Source organism: Fomitopsis serialis, assembly GCF_022376445.1.
Source record: "Fomitopsis serialis strain Sig1Antser10 chromosome Unknown B0H18scaffold_7, whole genome shotgun sequence".
In the NCBI taxonomy this organism is placed as follows: Eukaryota; Fungi; Basidiomycota; class Agaricomycetes; order Polyporales; family Fomitopsidaceae; genus Fomitopsis; species Fomitopsis serialis.
The window spans coordinates 648942-665977 of NW_025954967.1; the positions used below are offsets into that span (position 1 = coordinate 648942).

Below are 17036 nucleotides of genomic sequence, written 5' to 3' on the forward strand. Positions count from 1 at the left end.
TCGATTATTTACACATCTTGAAGTCGTCATGGAACCAGACACTCGACGTACCATCTACTTGGATGTTGGTCAGTCCCAGTCTGTTCGACATTCATGATTGCATTCCTGATCAGCTGTATGGTTATCAGAACGACTCGGAGGTAGAGGCGGGTATCTGCTACTCTCCGACTATGACAAGAGAATATAGCAGGGCTATCGTTCGTCTCCACCTCGGCTGCATCGAAGAGGAGCTCCGTCTCTTGACCGACGAAGAATTGATTAATCGTGCGGCTCATGATACGTCACCGCACTTTTCTCTTGCCGCTGAGCGCCTCATGTTCATGCGTAATGATGACGGGGAATACATAAACCAAGACGACGACTCTGTGGTTTACAATACCCACATGTCACTTCACCAAGTGGCGCAAGTATTGCAATATCAAGGTTCAGAGGTCTTGGCCGAGCATACCATTGCCATGGCTTTGGATGGTGTACCTTGCACCTACGTGCGCAGGTAAAATTTAAAACGTAAACCTTACAACGCAAGTAGCAACTGACTCCGAGTACGATCATCAGGGAAGCCCTGGGGGTCTTGGATATTCAGCACGCCGAGGATTCAGTACGATCCATTGATTGTGCCATCATCTACTATCCGATAGGACCGTCGACGTCAGCATCCCTAGAACATCTCGCCCATACACCCATTAGTGCTATCAATCCGGCGGTGATGCTCTGCATGAAGGGGCCTTCACGATGGCCTGTCGACAACGATCCGGGGTCGAACAGAGAGGATTTGCTACAGACTCGTCGTAACCTGGCGTTGTCGAGTGAATTGAGTTTGGAATCCATGATCCAATCGTGGTTTAACTCTCGGGACAACGATGGAACAACGTCATCCTGTCATGACTCGGCTGTTCATTCAAGCGCGACGACGCTCCCAGCTTGTGCCATGTCTATGGGCATCATCTACGACTCGGAATGGATCCACTTCGTAGCGCATATCCCCTATATCGCGGGCAACCGCCATCGGTATCTGTCTTTGCTCTTGGACACCCTTCCCTTCCCCTGTCGATGCGCCGGGGCTGTTACCGATTTTGTTCGTGGCCGCTATCGAGTCGCACTGGCCCTACTCTCTTGTCAGCACCACATCTTCCGTTTGGCGACGCTGCTGGAGCATGTCCAATGGGCGGAACACATCCAAACAGCGCATGAGTCAGCTCTGCAAGGTTTGTTCGAGGGTCTGCCTGATATCAGGTACGAGACGTCCTCGCGATCGAGCGGCTCGCAGTCGAGTCGATCACAATCAAATGATTCGGAAGCGAGCAATTCGTCGTCTCTGTATGGTTCCGCGAGACCAGATTTCTTCAAAGCAGAAATCGAGCGGGTTCAACCTGTTGTTCAATCCTGGTTGTTGGAATTGAAAGAGGCTCGTGTAGAATCAATTTCGGAAACTCTGGAGAGGTAATGTCTGCCGCGACCTGCAACGTGATAGGCATCCGATATTCACCGGGGTTATTTTGTCTTGGGTACCAGTGCAACGCATGTCATTGCAGAAGCGCATCCCCTAATTCCAGTCACGACGACGACACTCTGGCAACTCTACGCGTTCGTTCCAGAAGCAATTTACTCCCATGCAACACCGTTACTACCCTGCAAACGCTAGTGATATCATCTGGTCATTGTAAAACCATGCTCGGTCTCGAGGACACTCAGTACGTCACAGTATCAACTCTCGAGCATTCAATTCAGTTCGCAGGTATCTTCCTAGAGTGGGTGCCAGGCGCAACACCGTGACCCTCGCTGTCAATTGGGAGTTCAAAGACTTCGCATGGAGCTCACCAGAGTGTGCATCTACGCTGTCCAAGTATTTCAGGAAAGCGGCGAAAGGATACCTGGAATCCAACAACATAATAACCCGCATAGGCTCTATACCCGTACCATCTCGGTTCAGAGATAAGGTACGCTCGTCTGACTGTTGTATAGACTGCAGTACAGTTCCTAATACTGGCTGGAATGTTTACAGAATGATGTGGTCGCGCGGCTCGTCAACCAAGATGCTCTTCAAGTAACGCTCACACGGGTGCAGTTAGCGATGGAGTTCCTCAATTATCATACCGAGAAGGAGTCGTGGCTGGGCCCTGATACGCCTGAGGATTACCCGGACTATGTGCCGCGTCTGTTCGTTCGAGATGATTGGACCGAGGAACAAATATGTGGCATACTAAGTCTCGTCCATTGCTGTGCTCGTTCTCAACAACTGGCTCGCGAATTGGCTTCTGAACGCCTCATCGGAGACGCGATCCTAAGTATTTTCGGCCCGCATTATCCGTATTGGACTGCCATACCACGACTGGTGAAACGGTACGACTATGTCGACTCTGGCAACTGTTGACGCGTGCTGAGGGTTATCGGACTGACAGGAACATGGTTGCTCGTCATGGCTGCCTGCCTCTGGCGGGTTTCCTCCTTGGCGATACCGATATGCCTGCCGGTGCTGTCATGACTGCACGGCGACACATGACTGAAGTGCTGCACCCAACTATGACCCTTCTTGCTGGGCAACATTGCAAGAGACAAGGGTGGAGGCTCGATCGGAGGCTCACAAAGGCGGATGCTGCAGTCCAATTGGACAAGAAGTTCTTCGTCTTCAGCGTGCTCTACAGTAGGCGGCTTTTCTGGGTGGATATCAACTTTCCAGCCATCAAGTACTCGCAATCCACCAAGCAGTTCAACTGGATGTTCATCAGTGCACCAGTCATGAGAACGGAATGCGAGCTGCCGATGAGCATTCCAACCCGGCTCGCCATCTTCCAAGCACTGCTGTTCATCGAACAGCATGTATACGTGCTGAAACATCAGCTTGAAGTATCGCTTTAATTAGACGGACTCAATATTATGTTCGGTGTGTACTATGCTTGCGCCTTCTACCCTGTAATCATGTGCGATGCTCAACGAGCGTGCCCGTTCCAGCGGTGCCGACCCCCGGCGTGTGGGCGCCTCGGAGTCTTCGAGGGATCACGCTATAGCGCGGAGTGTATGGGGATTGGAAGTCGCGACGCCTCTTTTGTACAACAGTCCGACGTCGTAGTCTTCGTAGTCTCCGTTGCATGCCATAAAAGCCGACAAGAGTCTTCGAGCCTAGATGTGAAATGCAAAACGTTAGTGGCCGTCGCTGGGCGCAGGTGCGAAGCACTCACGTATCAGGCCTGTGAGACGTGTGTCAGACGTGACACAATAACTGCTGGCTTAAACTCGGGGCCTGCTGGGAACTGCTAGGAACAACACGACCATCTCCGTGAAGACGGTTGGAAAACTCAAGCATCGCGGCGGTCGCCATAACACACTGTGATGCTATCCCAACAACACATACGGGTATCAACACAGGTGTATAGCATATAGCACGTATCGCTCCAGAAGGTCTAACTGATACCACGAGACAATTAACGAGCACAGCAAGGCTGACCCGCCGGCTGTACTCTACATACCTACTCTACCAATTCCACTCATCGTCGCTCTGATCGCGGCTCCCGCCCTTCGCAGCGAAGCTCGCCACGGCCGGCGACCGCGAATCCGGCACCAGCACGCTTCCGAGACCCTGCGCGCCGTCGTCGTCCTCCAGCAGCGACGCCGACGACGTGAGCTGCCCCCGGCCGGCGAAGGGGCCGGCGAGGGCGAGGGCGAAGTCGAGAGCGGGGAGAGCGTCGCCGCGAACGGGTTCGACGATATCGACACGGAGCTGCTCGACGCCGGCCCGGGCGACGCGAGCGCGGAGAAGAGCGACTGCGACACGTCCGAGAGCAGCACCGACGCGCGCTTCTGGCTCTTCGTGAACCTGGCGACGTTACCAGTCAGTACGTGCAGACGGATAAATGGAAGGGTCACGCACGTCTCGCCCTTCTGCAGCTCGTCCCATCTCCGCCCGACGCTGCTCCCTACCGTCTCCATCCATGTGGACATCGGCTGCACCGCGAGCGTGCCCATGCCCGGTATGGCGGGGGCGGGAGGCCCGAGGACAAGTTCAGACTCGCGCGCTTGCTTGCACGCCTGCTGGCTGGTGTGGACGACGCCGCGTTCGGCGTCGTCGGCGAGTCCGGGAGGGGCGCGCTATCCCGCGACTTGCGCCGATGCAGCTTCGCGGCACGCAATGCACTCGCGGGGGAGATCTCCACACTCCCGCGCCGCTCCTCCCGCTCCTCCTCACCCTTTTCATCGAGTTCCTGTGGCGGCTCATCGAAGGCGAGCGACGACGCTGACGACTGGGAGAGACGCACGCTCGTCGAGGTCGTACCTGTTGTAGACACGGAGGACGTGCTCTGAGAGTTGGTGTGTCCCCGGGCGCGGTGTGCGGCCGCACGCGACATCGTCGTGAAGCCGGCGACAGACTGCACTGTTGGTGACGATGCGGTGGGGGAGGATACATCGCCGAGAATGAGGCGGCCCACACCTTGCACTCCCTCCTTGATACCATCGAGCGGTGAAAGCGGGCTGGCGACCGAAGAGTTGGAAGTGCTGGCGGTCGCGCGGTCCATGCCGCGACTGACGATGCGCTCCCACTTCCGCTTCAGCTGTGAGAGCTCGGCTTCGTGCACGGCCAGTTGTGAGCGCAGCTCGAGGCATTTGGATTCCTTCTGCGCGATGAATTGCAACAGGTCCGCGTGTCTAGCCTCGCGTTAACTCCGCGTACTCAAGAAGCGCAGAATACAGAGGATCGACGTACTTCTCCGTGAGAGTGAGTGGTCCACGATCTACCCGCGGTGACTGCAGTTCGTCCGAGCATCCAAGACTCCGTCTGTCACCGGCCGCAGACGGACTTCTCGCAGGTTGCGTTACGGACGCGCTCCGCCTCAGCGACGGCAATGCAGTGGTAGTCGGGGAGCGTAGCGACCACGACGGCGCGTTATCGCTAGGTAAGTAGCATATCGATGATTGTCGGCGAGACTTTGCACTCTTGAAGGAATTCGCGGTCGGCGGGGGAGTAGAGAGACCAGAGATTGTGGGGGAAGGACACGAGGATGTGGAGGGTGAACCTGACCCTCCTGGCTGAGCGTTGCCATCTACGAGTTGGAGCGGACGGGGCCCAGTGTAGGAGAGAGGTCTTGCTGAGGGTTTCCCAGTGCTCATGTGAGTGGAAGTAAAGAGAGAAGTTTATGAGGACATCCGGGAGAGAACAGAGCAGGCGAGGGAACGTGAACAGAAGAGTTGGTGCAGTGGGTCAAGCGATGAATGCGGAGGAGGCGCCCGCTGCGGTTAGCGGGAGCAAGCGCCTGCTTCAACACCCCGACCTTGATCTTAACGACAACGTTGCACTCGGCTATTATGACTATCGCATCCCAGTCTCAGTTAAGCTGTTTGTACCATGCATACTCCTGGCTCTGTGAACTCATGACCAGACAGCGAACACTCATGCATCTCGCGGTGTTGTGACATCGAACGCTGACCTGCTAACGTGCGGCTGAACGGGGCCAAAGAAGGTCAGTAACGGACTGCAGTCGCCGGATGGCGGTACACACCTGTACCCGGGCGCATGTCGAAATTGACAATATAGGCCAAATGGCTCTGTCGAACAAGCGATCAGAACTCCTGGTCAGCAACAGAGCAAGACCAAATCGAAAGCATTCGCACAGTGAGAGACTTCAGTACCATATATGACCCTTGGACGCCGTCTCAGAGGCCGTATGTCTACCTACGGGAGACCAGCACTGCAAAGATGACAAAACACATTTGATGATTCCAGACAGGATCATCGGGTCGTAAACGCCACGGGTATGAACTACACAGTGCACCGCTAAGAAACCGAACACGGCGAACCGGAAGCAGAGTTATACATCGGTAAAGCTATACATACCAAAAGTCGTCAAAGGACGTGTCGAGATCGTCATAGAGGTACACTAGAAAGTACAGACCGTTACGAGGAGTCATACAAACTATCGTTGCGTGGTGTGCAGTATTGTCCGTGTGCCAGTGTACACATTAGGCGGGTATTCAATAAGCATAACAGTTCGCCACCAGCGAGGCAGCTATGAACTGAACGAGGCAGCGTCCGCGGGGGAGGACGTGATTTTAGCCGTAGCATGATGAACATCGCTCGCCACTTCAGACGCTGCGGAGGCCGCGCCGCTTTGCGCTGCAGACGCAATGCTCTGTGCGGCGGACGTGGCGGAAGTCACAGCGCTATTCGCAGCAGAAGCAAACGAGGACGCGTCGCTCTCTGCCGCGGACGCAGCAGACGACACGGCGCTGCCCACAGACGAGGTCACAGAGGAGAAAACGCTCCCTGCCACGGACGTCGCGGAAGAGACGGCACTCCCGGCAGCAGACGTCGCGGAGGCGACGATGCCTGCGGCCGACGACGCAGCAGACATGATAGAGCTAGAGTTGCCGGTCAATGCCGCCTCGATCTCGCCCAGGTCGAGCCCTAGGATGTCTACGTGATAGCTGTTGTGCAGAGCGTGAATATCAGGCAGAATGTCATTATAATAGCGATGTATGCGTACTCTGTGGGCGTTCCCGGCTGCCAGAGCTGCAACCAGGGGACCTCGTAACCTCCGACTGCAATACTGAGCCCAGTGTCAGTCAAGATCCCAGGGCGGCACACCAGATCACGTACGTCAGAGTCTGCGAGGACGCGACGTCGAGATAGCCCAACGGGATGATCGGCAAGGACGCGAGAGCTCCCTGAGTCAGAAGGACGTTCCCGAAGCGACCGCTGTTGCTGTCCCACCGGCCGGCACGATGAAGGAGTCGAAGGGCTGGTTGAAGCTGCATGACACGGACGTCAGTGAAGGTTAGGAATCTCGAAATCGACCAGCTCTCACAATGCATAGACCTTGTTGTTAACGCCGCTGTCAGCCTGCACGAGCTTGATGTCAAGATCTGCATCCAGGGGGTTGTGTACATTGAAGTCAACGTCGACAAGGTTGGTCACAAGTGACGATAGCTACATGGTCCGACGTCGGCGTGGAAACACTTTGAACGAACAACATTCACTCACCGTGATGTAGACGTTCACGTGGGTGAGGATGGGGTTAGCATTCATGCCTTTGATGGATGAACTCAAGGATACGCCCTCCATAGCGGACAACAGTGATCCGAAGGGGGTGCTACCAGAGTCACCCTTGATAGACAACGCGAGGGTGTCACCACTCGTGAGGAAGGATGTCAAGAAGCTCTGTGTACGCAGTCAGATCGACGAATGCTGCAGGTAAGTCGAAGTCATAACCGACCTGAGCAGTCGTATCATTGGCTTCTCGAGGCTCGTAGTGGAACTCCGATGCAATTGCATTCTCGCCAGGGGTGAGGTTAAACGTCTGCGTGCACGTCAGTAACTACAGGTGAAACCAACATGGTCATTGGCTCACCTGAATGGCCGCTCTTCCGATGTACGTCCCTTGGTAAGTCACACCGAGCGAGACGTCGACGGTGTCCAAGGATATGTTCGACGGGTTGTCGATCGTCGTCGTCAATGGCGAGACGACATACTCGTCACCGCCATTACCACCACTTCCGGTGATTGAGACATTGGAGATGGAGGCAGTACCGCCGAACCCGTTGATTCCGGCCAGTGACGAGGAGACGTTGAACGGAATCCCCGAGATCGGCACGTCGCCAATGGGTGTGCGGCCAGTGACGTTGGCGGAGCCGGACAACTCGAACGTCACGTCGTTCTGCAGGGTAACCCCGGCGAAGAAGGAGTTGAAGTTGCCGTCACTGAGAGAACTCAACGGCACGCCCGAGAAGCTCAGAACCATGTCGACGTCGTTCCCTGTCGAAGTGCCGCTGGACACTGACTGACTCGGCACGCTCAACTACAGGAGGGGTTAAGTGCCAGGATCCGAGCCTCAGATATAGGCGACCCACCGAAGCCACGTCGCCACCACCGGAGCCAATGACAATATCCTCGGCTGATTGGAGGACTTGCAGTGAGAATCCGAACGGATTGGCGTATCGCGCGAGTGTAGACTTCGAGCTAGAGAGAGGGCTGTAGGCTTCGCTATTGTCCATCATGACGACTTCCAAGTCGCCGATCGTGATGGCTTTGATGACCTATCGCAGCGTTCAGAGCGGCACACGCTTGAATGAAACGGCTACCGTACCTCGTATGTCTGGCCAGGAAGCGTCACATTGATGGTGAGCGTCTTGAAGGCAGTACTGAGCCACTCGATGGTCCCGGATCCTGGGTCGACTGATTCTCCGGTCACGCTTAAGGTCTGGTTCTCCCCAGCGAGGAAGTTCGAAAAGAGCTCGCCGACAACATCTAGGTCTGCCCCACTTTGTGGGATCATGCGACCACTGAAGTGGGTGGACGTTGTGGACAATGGCTCCAGCGTAAGATTTGATGCCGAGAGAGCTATGAGGAGTAGTATATGAATATTTCGCCGTGAATCGCAGGAAGATGCGCTTACGTCCGATGAGTACGCCTTGATAGTATGTCTCGAACGTAGCCGTGCCCAAGGAAATACCCAGCTCTGTGGAACAATGAAGACGGTGTGTCATATGAGCAAGCGAAGGGAGGACTTACGGGCAGGAGATGGTATGGACGAATCTGTCTCGATGCTGATGCCTCCCTCAGGAGCATCTCCTGGCAGTTGGAAGTCGGAGATGGTGACACCCGGAGTCCGTCGAATGCCTTCAACGTCACATTCTTTATGAGCTGCACGCCGTCGAAGACGGTGTTTAGCGCGGTGACACGAAGAGCGTTCGTTGAGATCGTCCACTCGAAATCCTCGTTGTGAAGCATATACGTCGCGAAGTCGGTGAAACTGAAAGGTCGTGAACATATATGTCTATCCGTGCTAACAGGTTGACTTACGCATCATGGTCCGTGATCGCCAGTTTCGCATCGGTCTGGTACTCGGGCACGCCGGCATTCGCAGCAGCACAGACTGGGATACGCTTATGAGCCGACTTCATACGCTGTCATATATTCGCTCACCTTTCGGAAGGGTAAGCGTAGCGATGTCGGTCCCTTGCCAGGTGACGCTGTACGGCAAAGTCAACATGATGTACGGTCCAAGAGTGGCCATGCACTTACACTACGGGTTCTACGTATTCAATCAGTGCGTCCAATGGGCCGGTTCCAGTGAGCGACCCATTCAAAGACAAGCTGAATCCGTCCTCCGACAGGTCACTGATGATGGCCCTGTTGAAGCTGATTGACGCCGCCGATACAAGCTTTTGCACGATCGGAGGTGCGACTACGCCAATGAGGTACAGCGCAGTATCATCGGTCTATGATAGACTCAGCTTCATAAAGTTCCGGAACCAGGAACAAGACGTGCATACCTTAGCGGGGACGCTTGATTGATTGAACGACAGCTGGGTTGCGTCTGTTCCATTCAAGTCAGTTCATTTGCAGTCAAACATGCAGCGTACACTTACAGTCGTCCAATTTGAGCCCACTGTCCACCGACAGATCCACCTTCATACCGGATAGCGCATTCAGGATAGCGTCATCGACATCGAATTGATTACCGCTGTGATGTGATCTTGTCAGACACGGTACAACAGGCACCCAGGAGCAATGACAGACCTAGAGCAACCAGAAGCCCCATCTGCAACTGTAGCAGTGATCTGAGAGTGGTCATCAGAGCCGCAAGCTGGTACAGGATATAGAGACGACTGACATTCGGGTGATAGTCGGGATCCTCGATGACCATGTTGAATAGGTCCGTCAGGGGTCCAAGATCGACACCGCCCGCTTGAGCTGCTTTCTCGACCATCTCGATAATCACCAGAGGATCTAAGTTGAAGTCAAATGGCAACGTCGTAGATGTCGCATTGCCATGTCCGGGAACAGAGATCGGCGAGCTGCTGACGTCGACATGGTCGAAGCCGCCAATGTAGAGCGACTCATAGAAAGTAGACGCATTCACTGTCAAGAGATTGATGCTTGCAGTGAACGGATTCGCAATCGTAAAGGATGCCTCAGCGACGCCTGTCTTGACAATATCCGTAGGGAACACGAGCGACGCTCCTGTGATGAGGTTCTGGTGGAGGGCAGGGATGTCGGCTTCCAACTTCACCTCAGACATAGCCAGTTTTAGCGAATCGACTCCTGTGGTGTCCGTAGAGCCTTGGATAGTCGTCGCAGAGATGGTACCTTGGATGTAATTCTCGAGCATCAGTTCACCTGCAGCATTGGCAGATCCGCCTTGTGGGGAGTAGTGCACGCCTGTGCTATAGTTCGTCGAACCAGGAACAATGACGAGACCTGCAATGTCCGCACTGCCCACAGTCTGACCGTCGAAGATGAGACCGAAAGAGACATCACCAGTACCGATGGTCAGATTGCTGGGATTCAGCAGTGTCGTCGCACAAGTGATGAGAAGGTAGTCAGAGTATCCGTGGTAGACGTCCAAGCCGCTGACAATCGCAGGCTCCGCGTTCAGTCCTTGCAATCCAGCGATCGTCGTATCGACCGAGAAGGCGATGTCCGTCAGGGCCAAGGTACCCACAGCCGTACTCGCCTCCGTATTAGCGTTCCCTGAGAGTTGGAATGTCTCGTTCGCTGACATCGTCACGTCAGCCAAGAATTGCTGGAAGACGCTCTCGCGGCCGGATAGCACGTCGAAGGGGATTTTTGAGAACGTGAGGTGGATGATGCGAGTATCGACGTCCGTGCTCGCAGGCCCTTGCGGGATGTTCAGTTGAGCGAAGTCGGTGTCCTTGTACGCAGCTGTGATATTCTGCGCGACGGCAGTGATGTCGACAGGGAAGTTGAACGGGATGGTGAAGGAGGCAGTCGTTGCATTGCTACTCGTTGCCGGAGAATAGGCTGTATCTTGCGTGAACATCATCGACATCTCTTCCAGTGTAATACCGGTTATGACGTTCTGGACACCTTGGTTAGGAAGAGACGTCTGGATCTTCAAAGTCTTGATGGCTTGATTCAACCACGTTACCTGTGCGCATGACGTGATGTTAATCATCAGGTGCGATAATAGTCGTTGGAACTCACATTTGCAGGACCTGCAGACTCGCCGTACACGATGACGTCGCTGTCCTTGCCGTGAAGGAAGTTATTGAAGACGGTCGATACGTCCGCAAGGCCACTTGAGGTGTTCTGAGGGACCAGGCGCCCGACGAGTGGAAGACTGGAGGTGGACAAAGGCGCTAGATTGAAGCTTCCCTCTGACACAGAGGGTCCCAAATAGGTCGATCCATAATAATCCGAGAATGCGATTGAATCCAACGCTATACCAACCTGTGACGGCTGTAGCAGGGTGTAAGCACGGTCATGATTCACAGATTGCCTTACGCACATTGGTAATGCTCGTATTCAGCGTAAGATGAATACCGCCTGCGGGGTCGTTCTCGGGCAGGTCGAATGACTCGATTACGACGCCGTTCCTGAGCCCATTCATACCCTTCAGGGTCACCGATTTGGATATAGTGATGTTCTCGACATTGATGCCTACGGTACGACGCGTTCATGGTCGGCTCCTGTGCAGCGGTTTGGGACTTACCTAGGGCAGACACAACGAGACCCCCACCAGAGATCGTCCAGTCAAAACTTCCTCGTTCAGCAAGACCTACAAAGTGTACAATCAGCCCTTGCGATGCACGTGTATCGTCGAGCAGAGGGCACTTACTTCGGTAAACTTCTCGAGGACGCTTGGTCCGCAACCTCAAACGATGCCTCTTGGATGTTAAAGTCGGCACCGACATCGCCGACGAGGCTGACGTTTGGCATCGCCATCGTTCCCAATGTCTGATTATTCCAAGTAATTGTCAACCCGTTCGAGAACATGATCGTCGCGTCAACTATAATAAACGGTCAGTATCAAGGAGCTGTTGCCACGAGGTGAACGTCTCACATGGACCGGCGTTAGTTATGATCCGTTGAGCAATACAGAAAAGCTCGTCTGTGAGGGATTGCTGATCGTCAACGTCTCGATGCTATAGTAGAGTCATCAGATGAAATTACGAGAAGTGTGGCAAGTTACGCACCCAAGAGTAGAGCCCGTGACAATCTTCTGTACAATTGGTTGAGCCAACACAGGAAGTAGCATATTCAAGCTCTCATCCGTCTTGGTCGCGAGGTCCCCTTGCGTATAGTTCAGCGTCGTCTCATAGTCCCTGCGAAGTTTCATGAGCAAGGCGTTCATACTCATGGCGGCAGTCTGAGGCATACCAATTTTGACACCGGCGCTCAGGGTGACGTTAGACGTCAAACTGGCAAATGCTTGATCGACGTACGACGGGAGGTTGAAGTTCGTGTAGATGTTCCGTTTGGCATGAAAACCACGCCTTCCGTAGGTCTGGACTCGCTGGATTCCGCCGATGTCCATGATGCCGTCGATTTGATCTGTCTCCATCCCCTGATCCACTGCCAAAGCGCGCAGCAACGAGAAGATCACCGACGGATTGAGGTCCATATCCAGGTCGAGCTCGGGTGAGTTCGTCGAGGCCTTGCCGTCAGATGTGAACGCATCGGTTGACTTGATAGTCCCCAGAGTGAGCCCATGCGAGGAAACTGTAGAGGCGATGCTGGTGATTTGCAAGGCGGCAGTGAAAGGATTAGCGAGGATGACAGACACATGAGAATGTTGTTCGTAATGCCAGTCGATCCAAAATGGTGAGCGAAGCGCTATCGAGAAGCTTGGACGTTAGACCAGGGAGGGTCGCTCCCAGACTCACGTCTTGAAGGCGCTCAACAGAGAAGCCACCTCGGTACTGTTGTCATAACCCTTGATGATCACGTCGACGTCTGTGACGTAAAGAGTCAGTCGATGGTGGACAACACAAGACCAGACATCATGACAAGCGTAGACGTAGAGATCACCAGTGTGACTACCAGAGACGATGGAAATCTTACCTGTACCGCCTACGAAGTCATCCAAAGTCTGTATTCCTTCACCGCTAGCGTTCGGATCAAACGCAGCGGTCGTCTGAATCGAGTTGTCGCCCATCGTCAGGTTAAGTTCGGTAGGAGGGCTGTCCCCATGTAACCGTCGCCGCGTACAGCTGCATCGTTAGATCGCCGGTGTTGAGGTTGAGGTTCGACGGGTTGTGAATCGAACATTGATTGCGAGTGTCATTGCATCACTCGTCCCGCCTAGCACATCCACGCTGGAGATCTTTGTCGCATTTTTCAGACCATCCAAACCAGTCAACTGTGAAGGCACGTCGAATTTGATGGGGTTCAGAACGATCGTCCCGATACTCATGTTTGCGACGGCGCGTGCTTGGCCGACTAATCGAAAGTCCGACTGAGTCTGCTGTGTGAGATTAAGATTGAAGGTCGAGAACAGCTCGTGGTTCGCATCGTTGCTTGGAACCAGCAAGGAGCATCGTCGATCGTGATGTTGATCGTCCCCTCGGTGTCCGTTGAGCTCAGGACTCTGATCTCGGACGTGGATTGCCCCAGAGACTGCGATTCAGCAGGCGACGTTAGATGATGATCGTTAAGAAACTCAAGTGACGCACGGTAGACAGGGATGCAATGTTGTTACTGCGCTGAGAGATATTGAACGCATTCTCTATTTGGCCGATAGAGAGGCTGAACCGAATGGCAGCTCTGTCATAGAATGTCAGCGTTAGATCAAACATGTTGCTAAGGCCACTGACTCATGTGGGCCTGTACGCCGTAACTCGAGGTCGATGGTTTCCAGGCCGTTTCCGGCGTGAAATCGAGAGTCATGAACGGAATGTCATCGATTGAATGGGGTTTATAGGCGCATTCGGTTTGAACGGAACCGTGAGGGACAAGGCCTCCAGACCCTTAGAAAGCCAGGAGACGGCGGCACCGTCGGATTGCCGCGAGCTGACCCCCTTCGCAATGACTGGTGACGTTACACTGTTGAGGTACTGCGTGAAGAGTTCGCCCATGACGACAAGCTCGGTGTCGTTATCGTGCTTGACGAGCACACCTGTCAGGTCGACGGTGTTGTTTCCCGCGGTCAGCGAGAGACCGGTACTGGTCCCTTGGCCCAGGTTGACTCCGCCTGGACGAACACGGTCATTGTGAGACGGCCGAGAACCTGGGATGTGACGTACGATAGCTCAGTGCGAATACGCACGTGCCCAGGTCAACTTGGAATGGGCTGATGTTGTTCAGACTCGTCTTAGCAACGAAGTTGATCCCGTTCTCAGCATCGCTCGGTAGCTGGGATAGAGCACACTTAGTCGTCATGGCAATCTTGTCAAGGCATGCGCCACCACGCACCAGGAAGTCTTGGAGAACAATCTTGCCGTCAAAGTTGTTGATCCCATTCAGGACAACGTCCTTGTTGAAGTGAAGACCTTTCGCGGCTGGAATTTAACAGCGTTGACTTTAAGATTGTTGCTCGTCAACCGCCATGTGAAGTTCTGGCGCGTGATCATCGCCGCCGTGAACTCCCCGAACGCATCCTCATCAGTGATGGTGAATGTTGTCGACTGATTCAGCGCAGCGCGTTTCGTGCTCCTTTTGGCGTAAAGTGGCTGGAGTTCCATCGAACCGAGGTTGCGAACGACCTCTTGGTCGCCGATACGATCGACCCATGCGACATTGATGGGCTCTTGGAAAGCTATCTTCGCATTAAAGATACCAGTGTGCGATACCTGGGCAAGACACGGACGTCAGTGAAAGCAAATTGACGGGCAGAGGCGACATGACAGACATATCCTTCCATATGCAACTGGAAACTGACATCATCGTCAGCATAAGCAAACAAAGATCACGAGCAGAGTACAGAGAGAACTGACGTCGTGTTCTGAGGGCTTAGGATGGAGGCCGTCTCGATATTGAGTTGCGATTTGTTCACGATGAGCTGCGCGATGGCTCTGACGACGGGGAACAGTAGAACAAAGATCAGGACGATGCCAATGACTGCCGTCACGATCTGGCACACGATGAACCATTTGCGTTTGTAGAATGGTTGCTTTCTTGCTGCGGTCTCGGTCGTCGCTCCTGCAGCATGCGCTGTCCCAGCTGTGGGTGCTACACCTGCCGGAGTAGCTTCGGTGGCGGTCGCCTCTGGCGCAGCCGCAGGGGTCGTTGGCTGCGTTCCCGTCGCATCATACCCGGCAGGGGGTGCAGACGCTAAGGCAAGATCAGCTAACGCATTACTACAATTCAGTGGATTCTACACACCAGTCACAAGCCTTTCTTGCGAGCCATGTGCCGACATCGCTGCCAACGCGAACGAGCAGGAAGGAGGGGAGGACGCGAGAACAAGACGAACCTGGGGAAGAAGGCCAAAAGCAGTCTGGTGTTACGGCCCAAGCCATATACCAGGCCTTCGTTCCTGGGTGTCTGTAACCCACGCGTATTCGCGGGCGCATTGTGTTTCGAGGAATGCCGCATGATCTCGCTGCATTGGGACGTGAGAGTGAGACAACGCGGCTCGCTGGAAGGAAGGCGCGTTCAAGATTACAACCGATCGCAGAAGCGGCAGGAAGCCACTTCATCATCACGCCGAGGTGGTGCTTCCCCGGTCACGCGGGGTCAGCGCGGGGCTCCCGTGTTCGAACAGTCGATCAAACAGATCGCGTAACAGACTGACAAAATGGGACTGGTCCGGCATTATGACCATTTTGAGAAAACCAATGTTCTGAGCCTTTTTGAACGGAGTTTCCGGATCGAGTTGAGCCATCTCTTCTCTGACGCCTCAATACGAAGCCATCTTTGGTTCAACGTTGGTCGCCAACGGGAAGGAATGACACCTACTTTCGAGATCCGGCGTGAGGCTTGTCGTGAGCTGAGACCGGACACTGAAGCGAGTCTAGATTCATTGAGTTCCTGTTTTTTTTCATGGGATCAGCAAATGATCGAAGACACGCTTGTGACATGCTGGTCAGTACAGAAGGCGTTGAGAAGTATGGAAACATGGACACATAGCACAGAAGGTGGCGGAGAGTACGTCTCACCAAGATCAAAAAAAGCACGACTATTGGCTAGCAAGTAGCTGCCCTCCGGGTCCGGGGGGGTTAATTCCAACGACAGGACGAACCGTTCTGTCAGTCTGCAATGCAGTGACATGTGATGGCTGCACCACAAGGCAACGCCCAGACAGAGTCCCGCCTCAATCTGACATTGCCAGCCAGTGTGGCTTAACAAGCACGGTTATACCATACGGATTCGTACTTCCCTTGTTGACCACCATGTACCGCTGGCTCAACTCGAGCTCGGCTACATCAATCGTCCTGACACATTCCCTGCGTCCGCCGGTCTCATAGTAACGCGGCGGGCGCATGTAGAGAACAGGAGACGATGATCCCAGATTCCAGGGGGACTGGTGATCGCCGTCGGATGGCGACATCGAAGGTCATTGGCTAATACCGTTTGTGTACTGGCATCTGGCAAGCATGCACCGTGTGGAGCTATGAGCGAGTCAGGCCGCGGACGATAGTCCAGTTCTGGCGCTGAGATTCACTCCCATACAAGCGACTCAATTGGTAGTCCCTAGAATCACAAGGATCTTAAAACTCAAATGACGACATACCTTGCCCAGTAGTGCACCCCGAAGTGCCCGTGTGGCTAGTAGGTCCGCGAATTCTAGAACATAGGTAGTTGGTATTCAGTACGCGTATTGATCGATCGACAATCACCCACGGGACCACGTCCGGGAGCTCAAGTCCGTGCACGTCTGCAGTAACAGAATGGAGCGCAAGAGATGGGACCTATCATGGAGCAGGCGTGTCAGTTAGTAGAGGTCATGTGTTGACACTCGTCAGCTTTGGAAGGGACATCTAAGCGCAAGGACTCGGAGCAGGGCTTTGAGAAAGGCGCCCGTTGGGAGAGGACAATACGCAGATATTGCAAGGGCCATGTAATGGAGCGGTCAGTGCCAAAGAGCACGCTCAGGCTTTTGAGAGATGGAGGGTATGTTCCTGGGCTTGTCCTGGGCTGCAGTATTTTATATCGTCAACCACCGAACTGGTTCAAGCGAAAACATGTTTCACAAGCGTACCGCGGATTTCACATGCCGTCCGGACGACAACCGAGGCTAGACAATCACAGGCTTCGGTCCTCGGACGACGTTGAGAAGCAGCAACCCGGCAGCAACTACACACTGTACTTACTTATGTACTAGTAACGTCTTTGAGCTGTAAGCCATGCATTGCTGCAGTCT

General features: G+C 54.2%; 2 protein-coding genes across 2 annotated transcripts; one reads left to right on the forward strand and one right to left on the reverse strand.

Moving 5' to 3' along the window:
- Nucleotides 1-1668: 1668 nt before the first annotated feature.
- Nucleotides 1669-2856, forward strand: B0H18DRAFT_1208022 (uncharacterized protein; the record flags this gene model as incomplete). The annotated part of the gene is made up of 4 exons (XM_048036248.1): nt 1669-1691; nt 1736-1937; nt 2003-2340; nt 2400-2856. The coding sequence occupies 4 exons, from the start codon at nt 1669-1671 to the stop codon at nt 2854-2856; spliced, it is 1020 nt and encodes a 339-aa protein (XP_047898174.1).
- Nucleotides 2857-3469: 613 nt separating this feature from the next.
- On the reverse strand, nt 3470-15246 carry B0H18DRAFT_951862 (uncharacterized protein; the record flags this gene model as incomplete). The annotated part of the gene is made up of 43 exons (XM_048042051.1): nt 3470-3811; nt 3866-3911; nt 3946-4638; nt 4697-5078; nt 5135-5299; nt 5490-5535; nt 5667-5678; nt 5821-5867; nt 6005-6414; nt 6474-6536; nt 6587-6738; nt 6806-6916; nt 6971-7147; nt 7203-7286; nt 7338-7784; nt 7837-8022; nt 8073-8326; nt 8382-8442; nt 8498-8738; nt 8789-8861; nt 8912-8958; nt 9011-9207; nt 9262-9305; nt 9358-9464; nt 9509-9549; nt 9603-10880; nt 10937-11182; nt 11241-11392; nt 11445-11510; nt 11581-11742; nt 11796-11877; nt 11925-12579; nt 12619-12869; nt 13002-13322; nt 13408-13498; nt 13851-13925; nt 14001-14086; nt 14147-14206; nt 14254-14523; nt 14583-14607; nt 14668-15004; nt 15056-15094; nt 15147-15246. 43 exons carry the CDS (start codon nt 15244-15246, stop codon nt 3470-3472), a joined length of 8724 nt encoding a protein of 2907 aa, XP_047898175.1.
- Nucleotides 15247-17036: the final 1790 nt, after the last annotated feature.